General features: G+C 54.5%; 1 protein-coding gene across 1 annotated transcript; it reads left to right on the top strand.

The window, feature by feature from the left end:
• Positions 1-4861: 4861 nt before the first annotated feature.
• LOC133751845 (tubulin alpha-3 chain) lies at positions 4862-9299 on the top strand. The gene is made up of 4 exons (XM_062182001.1): positions 4862-5072; positions 5838-5986; positions 6276-6956; positions 9003-9299. Exons 1-4 carry the CDS (start codon positions 4952-4954, stop codon positions 9297-9299), a joined length of 1248 nt encoding a protein of 415 aa, XP_062037985.1. The 5' UTR covers positions 4862-4951.
• Positions 9300-10902: the final 1603 nt, after the last annotated feature.

Genomic DNA, 10902 nt, shown 5'->3' with positions numbered 1-10902 from the left:
CTGGAACTCCGTGGGGAACTGCCACGTGGGTGGCAGGGACCCAGGTACTTGAGCTGTCACTTGGCAGCCTCCCAGGGTGCAGCGTGGTGGGGAGCCAGATGGGAAGCAGTGTCGCGGGGACTCAAACCAGGAACTCGGATAATGGGATGCGAGCCTCCCTTTCAGTAGCCTGTGCCAGATGCCTGCCCTGGAAGTGGTTTGACTGAGAGGAGAGCTTACTAAAGAAATGTGCAAGTGGGGGTGAGTGTTCAGCAGTTAAGGTGCCGGTTAACAAGCTCTGTCCCCCATCAGAGCATACAGGTCCTATACCCAGTTCTGGCTTCTGACTGCTGAATCCTGCCTCATGCACACCCCGAGAGGTGACTGGACTCCTGTGCCCACATGGGAGATCTGGATGGAGTTTCTGGCTCCTAGGCAGTTGTGGAGTGAACAGGCCATGGGAGTTCACTGACTCTTGTGTCTAATTTTTTTTAAAAGATTTATTTAGTTGAAACACAGACTTACAGGGAGAGAAAGGGAAAGATAGAGACCTTCCATCCACTGGTTTGCTCCCCAAAAGGCTACAACAGCCATGGCTGGGCCAGGCGGAAGCCATGAACCAGGAGCTTCATCCGAGTCTCCTACATGGGTAGCAGGGGCCTAAGGACTTGGGCCATCTTCACTGCTTTCCCAGGCGCATTAGCAGGGAGCTAATCAACGGTGGAGCAGCCAGGACTCGAACCAGTGCCCAGATGGGATGCTGGAATTTCAGGCGGTAGCTTACGCATTATGCCACATTCCTGGCCCCTTCAGTAAATTCTTTTTAAAGATTTATTTCTTTATTTGAAAGACAGAGAGGCAGAGAGAGAGAGAGAGAGGTCTTCCATCCGCTGGTTCACTCCCTAGATGGCCACAATGGCTGGAGCTGCACCAATCCAGAGCCAGGAGCCTCCTCCAGGTCTTCCACACAAGTGCAGGGGCCAAAGCACTTGGGCCATCTTTCACTGCCCTCCCAGGCCGCAGCAGAGAGCCGGATTGGAAGTGGAGCAGCCAGGACTCAAACTGGTGCCCCCGGGAGGGCAGCAGAGGATGGCCCAAGTATTCCAGCTACCCATGTGGGGTACTTGGAATAAAGTTCCTGGCTCCTGGCTTTGGCTTAGCTCAGTCTTAGATGTGGCAGCCATTTGGGGTGTGAACCAAATCACTCTCTCTAACTGCCTTTCAAATAAATACATATATCTTTCTGTCTGCCTTTTCAAATACTTTTTAAAAAATAAACCAACACTGGTACCATCTCCCGGCTGCTCCGCTTCTGATCCACCTCCCTGGTAATGGCCTGGGAAAGCAGTAGAAGATGGCCCGAGTGCTTGGGCCCCTGCACCCACATGGGAGACCTGGATGAAGCTCCTGGCTTTAGGCTGGCCCACCCCTGGCCATTGCAGGCATTTTGGGGAGTAAGCCAGCAGATGGAAGCTCGCTTTCTTTTTCTCCCTCTCTCTCTCGACTCTGCCTTTCAAATAAATAAATAAATCTCTAACAAATAAAAACCATAAAGTAAAATCTAAAATTGACCCAAGTGAGGGTCGCAATGGTAATTTATAGTGACTGTCTCAAAAGCAAAGAATAATTTTCCTGAATGCTCTGATTAGAGATGGAAATGGCTATTCTCCATCCTCATTTTATAAATGAAGAAATTGGGGATTTATAGATGTCAAGATCTTACTTTGATGTTACTGGGGCAAGCTGAGTAGAATGCCAAACAAGGCACCTTGTGAAATGCACGGTATAAGGCAAGATGATCTGTCTTTTCCTCCCTCTCTTAACTCTGCCTTATAGATAAATGAGTAGGTTATTTAAAAAGTAATATGGATTCAAAATGGTGTCGTTAAGTAGACTCAAAAGGGTTTTTCCCTGAATGGTGGTGGATTCCTCCCTTGGAGGAGTGAGTTCCTTTGTATTAGAGAGCTTTCTGTGGGCTGGCATGGCACAGTGGGTTCAGTTTCCACTGATAACCCCAGCACCCCATACTGGAGCCACCAGTTCAAGTTCTGGCTGCTCAGCTCTCTGCTAATCAGCTTGGGAAACCAGTGGAAGATGGTCCAAGTACTTGGGCCGCTGCCACCCATGTGGGAGACCACATGCAGTTCCTGGCTCCTGGCTTTGGCCTGGCCCTGCCCGGGCTGTTGCAGCCTTTTGGGGAGTGGACAAGTGAATGGAAGATCTCTCTTTGTTCTCTGTGTCTCTCAAGTAGATAAACATCGTTTTTTAAAAAAATTCTTTCTACTTTAAAAAAATGCTTCCTTCTGAGATTATTGCATTATGTTGATATTTGAATGCCTCTGCAGACTCTGATATTTGCTGCAAATACAGTAGGAAATAGGACTTCAAGTTCTTAGGATTGTAGATTAGAATTGAATGGGTGAGCACCTCAAATTTGATTTGATCTCTATGAGTATTTGTGGTTTACAATATCCACAAGTCGGGGTGGATATTTGATCCAGCAATTAAGATGTTACTTGGGACACCCACATTCCATATTAGTGTCTGGGTTTGAGTCCTGCCCGAGCTTCCAATTCCAGCTTCTTGCTAATGCACTCCCTGGAGGCAGCGGATGTCTCCAGTCCTTCCGTCAGTGCCTTGCACAAGGAGATGTGAATTGAGTTCCGGGCTCCTGGCTTTGCCTGTCTCCCAGCCCTGGCTGCTGCAGGCATGTGGAGAGTGAACAAGTGGATGGAAGATCTACCTCTGTTCTCTGTTTGTCCCTCCTCTGTCTTTCAAATAAAGATTATTTAAAATGGGGCCGGCACTGTGGTGTGGCAGGTAACCAGCCAACCTCTTCAGTGCCAACATCCTGTATGGGTGCTAGTTTGAGACCTGGCTGCTCTACTTCTGATCCAGCTCTCTGCAATGGCCTAGGAAAGCAGCAGAAGATGGCCCAAATCCGTGGGCCCCTGTACCTCTGTAGGAGACCCAGAAGAAGCTCCTGGCTTCGGATCAGCCTAGCTCTGGCCGTTGCAGCCATCTGGGGGGTGAACCAGTGAAAACATTTAAAGAATAAAATAAAATTGAATAAATCACTAGTGTATGTCCAGTCAGGCTCCTGGCAGGAAACAGATGGTCCATTCAAAATGGGTGCCTTGAGGAGAAGCTAAGAAGCATAGATATGGATAGGGTTAAACCATGAGGGCAGGTGTTTATTCTTGGGCTGAAGATACCAGTTAGGACATTCATGTCCCAGGCTGGAGTGCCTGGCTTGAGTCCAAGCTAGTCCGTGCTTCTTTTTTTTTTGGCAGGCAGAGTGAATAGTGAGAGAGAGAGACAGAGAGAAAGGTCTTCCTTTTTGCTGTTGGTTCACCCTCCAATGGCCGCTGCGGCCGGCGCATCGTGCTAATCCGAGGCCAGGAGCCAGGTGCTTCTCCTGGTCTCCCATGGGGTGCAGGGCCCAAGGACTTGGGCCATCCTTCTCTGCACTCCCGGGCCATAGCAGAGAGCTGGCCTGGAAGAGGGGCAACCGGGACAGAATCCGGCGCCCCGACCGGGACTAGAACCCGGTGTGCTGGCACTGCAAGGCGGAGGATTAGCCTGTTGAGCCACGGCGCCGGCCTTAGTCTGTGCTTCTGATCCAACTTCCTGCTACTACACCTGGGAAGCTGTAGGTGATACGCAAATACTTGGGTTTCTGGCCACCATGAGGAGATCCAAATGGAGGTCCTGGATCCTGGATTCCACCTGGTCCAGCCCTAGCTATTGGAGGCATTTGGGGGATGAACCAGTGGATGGAAGATGTTTCTCATCTCTGCCTTTCAAATAAATAAAAAGTTAATTAAGAGTCATAAAATAAGAAAGCATCAAAGGACAGTTCTGGGTCCCAGCATGCCTCATGCCTGGGAGCCGTTGCGCTCCTGGGCTGAAGAGGTCGGAGGAGGAAGTAGTTACTAGCAGTTGAGAAGGCAGCGTATGAAGAGTGCCAAATGCTGAAGACTGGGGCTTTGATAAAGGTTCTCCGTGAGTCCCAGCCAGTATGTAGGGAGGGAGCCAGGGACCAGGCCCCTGACCACACTGCCTAGTCGGCTGCTGCTGCCTGTATGAGGCCAGAGGCCAGGGACGCCCTCTGATGCTGACCACATATGTCAGCCTCCCGAAGCACACAATGGGATTGAAACAACAGACTAGATGTGGAAGGGCAGGTGGCAGACACATAGTGACCACATGGGACCTTGCCCGTTCTTTCTCTTCCAATTCATATTATCTTTTGATCAGGCACAGTTCACAAATGCTGTGTATTCAGAGAATTACTGTGGCTGGCCATAAGAACGAGTTCATCTATTTTTTTTTGAAAGATTATTTAATTGAGAGAAAGAGAGGGAGGGAGATTTTCCATCTGCTGGTTCATTCCCCAGATGGCTGCAATAGCCAAGGCGGAAGCCAGGAGCAGTAGCTTCATCCAGGTCTCCTATGAGGGTGACAGGAGCCCAAACTTGGGTCATCTTCCACTGCTTTTCCCAGGCTGTTAGCAAGGAGCAGAATCGGAAATGGAGCAGCTGGGATGGGAGGTGATGTTGCAGGCAGCGGCTTCACCTGCTATGCCACAGTGCTGGCCCCGGGAATTCACTGGTGATGTTACATGGCCACCAACTTTTAAAATAATGTGATTTTTGTGTGATGGCAAACATTTAGGTTCTAGGGCTAACTCTGGCACTTCATAGCTAGGGTGAGCAAGGATACAAGGGTGACCTAACCATTGCAGAAAATAAAAGTTGAAAAAGCCCTAGAAACTGAAGCGTTATAAACTATGACAGGGTCTCACATGCCCTGTAGCTGCAGCTTGCCTGACAATGAGCGAGTTTCACGTTTATGTTCTGGTTCCCAGCGCGAGTGTATCTCTATCCACGTGGGGCAGGCGGGCGTCCAGATCGGCAACGCCTGCTGGGAGTTGTACTGCCTTGAACATGGCATTCAGCCCGACGGTCAGATGCCAAGTGACAAAACCATCGGTGGCGGGGATGACTCGTTCAACACGTTCTTCAGTGAGACGGGGGCGGGCAAGCACGTGCCCAGAGCCGTGTTTGTGGACCTGGAGCCCACGGTGGTCGGTAGGTGCTCGGGCACCGGAGGGTGGGACGCCCGGCGTGGGCTCCCCTGCAGAGAGAACGGCTGTAGGAGCCCATGCTGTTGTTGAGTGAGAACCGAAAGGTTCACGATGGACAGTCTGACTGTGCGACTCGGCAACCCCCGACCCACAGCTGCTCTGCCGGCACGCGGTGGGCTGCGGAGAGATGTGCCAGGGGCTGCCTCGGCCTTGGTCGGGTGGCTTCTGCAGACCCCGTGTGTGCTGATTCCCTCCCTGCCGCCGTGCTCTGTGTGCTGCTGCGTGAGTCTTGAGGTGCATCTCCCACATGACAAGGTCAGCGTAGAGCATTCGTGTGGCTCTCCCAGCTTAGAGCCCAAGGTCGTGTGAAGGAGAGCTGCAGAGAGATGGGTGTGCCAGGGGACGACAGTGTCACAGCCTGGGAGGCCCAGAGCACCTGGGCAACCCCGACAGGACTGCCCAGCCAAAGCCACACTGACCTGGGCACTGCCCAGTTTTAAATTATTCCTTGACAGAAGTCGGTCCCCGTGTGAGGGGTGAGAGCTGCTCTCCCTTCACAGCAGCAGGGAACTCTGGGATTCCTTCGGTGAGTTGACCTCACCCGCTGAGCTCCATGAATTGCGTGGTGGTTTTGCATCACAGACGTTTTCTGAGACACTTGTGCCCGTGGGGGCTACAGGGCACAGCATGTGCTTTGTGGAACTGAACAGGGCCGGCCGCGCCGTCTCGGTGAGTACAGCAGGCCCCGGCCTCTCTGGTCTCTCTGCAGACGAAGTGCGCACGGGCACGTACAGGCAGCTGTTCCACCCGGAGCAGCTGATCACCGGGAAGGAAGACGCGGCCAACAATTACGCCAGGGGCCACTACACCATCGGCAAGGAGATCGTGGACCTGGTGCTGGACCGCATCCGCAAACTGGTACGGGGCGCCCTGGTCCCGCACAGCCGTGGGGTGGCAGGGGAGGTCGCGCCCCAGACTCAGGCCAGGGTCAGGAGCCCGACCGAGCCTGCTGAGGCCTCCACGGAGGGTCGTGTGGGACTCGGCGTGGGTCTTATCGTGTGCTGCTTTGCTTCTGCTGTAACACATGCTCACCGCGGGCGGTCTGAGTCTGTGTTAACTTGCTGAGGCCGAGAGAAGTGAGCCCGGCTGGGGCAGGTGGGCAGCGCGGCCTGCCCGGGCCCGGCTCACGCTGTGTGGTTTCTCGCAGGCGGACCTGTGCACGGGGCTGCAGGGCTTCCTCATCTTCCACAGCTTCGGGGGCGGCACGGGCTCCGGGTTCGCGTCTCTGCTCATGGAGCGGCTGTCGGTGGACTATGGCAAGAAGTCCAAGCTGGAGTTTGCCATCTACCCAGCGCCGCAGGTTTCCACGGCTGTGGTAGAGCCGTACAACTCCATCCTGACCACCCACACGACCCTGGAACATTCCGACTGTGCCTTCATGGTGGACAATGAAGCCATCTACGACATCTGTCGGCGCAACCTGGACATCGAGCGTCCCACATACACCAACCTCAACCGCCTGATCGGGCAGATCGTGTCGTCCATCACGGCCTCCCTGCGGTTCGACGGGGCCCTGAACGTGGACTTGACGGAGTTCCAGACCAACCTGGTGCCATACCCCCGCATCCACTTCCCGCTGGCCACCTACGCCCCGGTCATCTCGGCGGAGAAGGCCTACCACGAGCAGCTGTCCGTGGCTGAGATCACCAACGCCTGCTTCGAGCCGGCCAATCAGATGGTGAAGTGCGACCCTCGCCACGGCAAGTACATGGCCTGCTGCATGCTGTACAGGGGCGACGTGGTCCCGAAGGACGTCAACGCGGCCATCGCCACCATCAAGACCAAGCGCACCATCCAGTTTGTGGACTGGTGCCCGACCGGCTTCAAGGTAGGCCTGGGTGCCGGGAGGTGTCACCCCGTCAGCGGGCAGCAGACCTCCAGGAGAATGCTGTCCCCACGCCCACACCCATGCCCAACTGGGAGACCACCCCGTGGGTGTCGGCCAGGCTCAGGTCATATGTTAGTGAACCAGAATGGTCATGTAGTCTGTGACATCTGTCGGTCTTACTTTGTGATCATCACAACTGTATGTGGTCAGTGTGTGTGTGTGTGTGACAGAATTGGCTGTTTTCTGAAGAATTTTTGTCCTTTTCTGGGTGGTAGCATTACTGTGGGAAATACAGATTAGACTTAGAAGGGTTTTTAGGAGCATTTTGGTGTTGGGTGCAGTGAGTGTGTGTGTTTTAATTCTGAGTATCTCTACAGCCTGCTGCCGCTTCATTGTCCTAGAAAGAATTTCCAAGTCCCGTCCTGTGAGTGTTTGGTTTAACAAAAAAACCATCAAGAGCCATTAGCGATAAAAATGGCCACACTGGGGCCACTGCCAGTTAATCCTCCGCCTGTGGTGCCGGAATCCCATATGGGCGCCGGGTTCTAATGCCTGTTGCTCCTCTTCCAGTCCAGCTCTCTGCTGTGGCCTGGGAGGGCAGTGGAGGATGGCCCAAGTGCTTGGGCCCTGCGCCCGCATGGGAGACCAGGAGAAGCACCTGGCTCCTGGCTTCGGATCAGCTCAGTGCTGGCCGTAGCAGCCATCTGGGGAGTGAACCAATGGAAGGAAGACCTTTCTGTCTCTCTCACTGTCTATATCTCTACCTGTCAAATAAGAAAGAAAAAGAAAAGTGGCCACACCTTTATCTCTCTCTTTGTAAGCTTAGAAATTCTAGGCTGGGTTTTCCTGAAGCGCATAACGTGTGGCCCATTCCCCGGTGACGGTGAGTGGCAGAAGCCTCGCACCTCCCAGCTTTTCCCCTTGTGGATCACCGAGTCCCGTGCATCCTGCCTGTCCTGGGTTGGCCGGCCTTGGCCTTGCTCTGGTTCCACCACAGCAGTGGGTTCCTCTTTGGGGTTTCTTCCTCTCGGGGTCAGCTCCCTCGGCTCAGGGGCTTGCGTGGTTGGTGAGCCGGCTTCCTGACTGGCAGGGTTTTGTGGGAGCACAGCCACGCGGGTACACGTAGGTGTTGTCTGCGGCAGCTCTCACAGGACAGCAGCAGGGCTGAGAAGTGGTGACCGGGGCCATGTGGCCTGGGAAGCCGAGCATTTGTACCTTCTTGCCCTTGACCCAGGAGGTCTGCTGACTTTGTGCCCTGCAGCCAGAGCAGCTGCCGGTCCCCACTGGATGCCTCCCCTTTGGTTTGAACCTTGGTCTGTCCCCAACCCCAGCTTAAACACTGACAGCACCTCCTGCCACCATAGTAGCACCCTTTATGTGACCTGTGACTGTTGACCTGTCGCCTTGGCACGTGCCAGTGAAGGCGTGTTTGGGGCATCAGCAGGGTGTGATCTTCCCTGGAGAGAGCCTGGTTGCAGACAGACAGACGGCCCCTGCCTACCGGTCCTCGGCCTCGCTGTGATGTAGAAGTAGAAGCTGCACTTTGGATTCTGATCTCCTGGGCTGGCAGGGTCGTCTTGTGTTGCCAGTGGCTTTCAGAGGCAGGGGTTGCAGAAATCACACGCTAGTCAGCACTTTGTTGTAAAACGGGTTTTGTGCGAGCTGATTTTGCCCGACTGTCGCCTGGGGTCGGGGTTCTGAGCACATGCAAGGCGGGCAGGGCTCGGCTGTGTGGTTCAGTAGGTCAGGAGCGCTGACGGCACTGGTGACTGGTGATGGCTGTACTGACAGAGCTCCCAAGTGAGTGGAGGCGCCCTTGCCTGCTGCATCTGAGGGGGACGCTTCAGCTGCAGACCCCATCCCCACCTGTGGAGAGGAAGATCCTCCACGTACACGGCCAGGGGCACCGTCTCCCACACCCGGCCTCGCAGGATGCTGGGCTCCCTGGTCATCAGCGGGCGCCTCCCGTCCTCCTGTGAGGGCAGGCGGCCGCCATTCCGGCTTTGGTAGACGCTTCACTGATGCTTCCTCCTCCTCCTCCGGCAGGTGGGCATCAACTACCAGCCCCCCACCGTGGTGCCCGGGGGCGACCTGGCCAAGGTGCAGCGGGCCGTGTGCATGCTGAGCAACACCACGGCCATCGCCGAGGCCTGGGCCCGCCTGGACCACAAGTTCGACCTCATGTACGCCAAGCGGGCCTTCGTGCACTGGTACGTGGGCGAAGGCATGGAAGAAGGGGAGTTCTCCGAGGCCCGCGAGGACCTGGCCGCCCTGGAGAAGGATTACGAGGAGGTGGGCGTGGACTCCGTGGAGGCGGAGGCCGAGGAGGGGGAGGAGTACTGAGGTTTTCGGCCATCTCAGCTTGGCTGCTCCCTGGTTTACAATTAAAGTTTCTGTATAAACTCCAAACCTGGCTGGCTGTCGTCTCTGCCCGCAAGGGTGCCTGGGGAGATTCTAAATCCAAGCTTTCAGATCACAGAGGAAGTTTTTCTCCATTGATTTCGCTATGGGGGCCTCCTCTGTGGATGAAATGGGTTGACTGAAGTATAAGAACTGGAGGGTTTTCGTGTGAGGTCCGGCTAGGGATGTAGGAGTTCTCTGAACTGTGGGTCAGGACGTCTTTGGGGAAGGGTGTTACTGAACTCTCTGTGGCATTCAGGACCCTCTGAAAGGCCCCAGCACACACCGTGACCTTCCTGTGGCATGGAACCAGGAGGCACGCTCCCTTCCTGCTCTCTGCCCGGCAGCAGGAACGGGTCTGGGAGGAGCGCCACACCTTTCGCCTCAAGTGAAGGGTGTTGACGCTTGTTCATAAAAGGCCTGGCAGTGTGGCACAGTGGGTTAAGCTGCCTCTCACAACCCTGGTGTCCCGCACTGCAGTGCTGGTCTGAGTCCCAGCTCCCTGGTTATGTCCCTGGTAAGGCAGGGGATGATGGCCCAAGTATTTGGGGCCCTGCCACACCTGTGGAAGTCAGGATGGAGTTCCAGGCTCCTGGCTTTGGCCTGGCCCAGCCCCGGCTGTTTGGGGAACGAGACTCCTGCGTTTGCGGAATGAACCAGAGGATGGAAGATTTCTCTTCCTCTCCATACTACTTTGCCTTTCAAATAAATTTTTTAAAAATTAGAAAAGGGAAGGGGTTGCCAAGCATTGTGGTACAAGAGGTTAAGCCACCCCTTGCAATGCTGGCATCCCATTATCAGAACACTGGCTGAAGCCTTGGCTGCTCCACTTCTGATCCAGCTCCTTCCTAATGAGCCTGGGAAAGCAGTGGAAGATGGTCCAAGTGTTTGGGCCCCTGCACCTATGTGGGAGACCTGGAAGACTCTCGCTTTGGCCTGGCCCAGCCTTGGCTATTGTAGCCATTTGGGGAATGAACCAGCAGGTGGAAGATCTGTCTGTAACTCTGCTTTAAAATAAATAAGTAAATCTTTAAAAAAAAATATCTTGCTCTGTCTCTCCCTTTCAAATAAGATACAAAACACATGAGAAAGACCTATGATTTTTATCCCCGGGGAAGCTAAGAAGGCACCTGCCAGTTCAGTGGATGCCAGCCAGACAGGACTTCTCAGACAGACAGTTTATTACCCAGCACACGGCAAGCAGCATGAGAATCAACAGATTTGCTCAGTTCCCCTTGCCCCAGGCCCCAGAGGTGAGGACGGCCTTGGATATGTGTGGGGGTGACAGGTGTTACAGCAGAGGAAACCTGTATTGGGGGGTGTCTCAGGCTCAGCACCCAACCTTCAGCTCATGCTTTCAAATGTGGGTGGTGACAGCCTCCACCTCCTGGGACAGAGTTGGAGATGAGACAGAACAGAACCTAGCCTGTGGCAGTGCGGGGTTACCTACATGCATAGATAAAATGGGTAGAGGCAAATGGAGAAAAATGGGGACTCCGAGGTGGGTGTTGTACAGTGGGCTACGCTGCTGCCTGCAACACTGGCA

The sequence above is a fragment of the Lepus europaeus genome, chromosome 23 (genome assembly GCF_033115175.1).
Source record: "Lepus europaeus isolate LE1 chromosome 23, mLepTim1.pri, whole genome shotgun sequence".
Lineage (NCBI taxonomy): Eukaryota > Metazoa > Chordata > Mammalia > Lagomorpha > Leporidae > Lepus > Lepus europaeus.
The sequence above is the reverse complement of the archived record's forward strand: the minus strand, read 5'-3'. Positions and strand labels throughout refer to the sequence as shown.

What these genes read in the sequence shown, in the direction of transcription:
- LOC133751845 (XM_062182001.1), top strand. Translation starts at nt 4,952, where the DNA reads ATGCCAAGTGACAAAACCATCGGTGGCGGGGATGACTCGTTCAACACG. An exon ending in CCTGGAGCCCACGGTGGTCG is followed by an intron (nt 5,073 to 5,837) that starts GTAGGTGCTCGG and finishes GTCTCTCTGCAG; the next exon opens with ACGAAGTGCGCACGGGCACG. An exon ending in GGTGCCCGACCGGCTTCAAG is followed by an intron (nt 6,957 to 9,002) that starts GTAGGCCTGGGT and finishes CTCCTCCGGCAG; the next exon opens with GTGGGCATCAACTACCAGCC.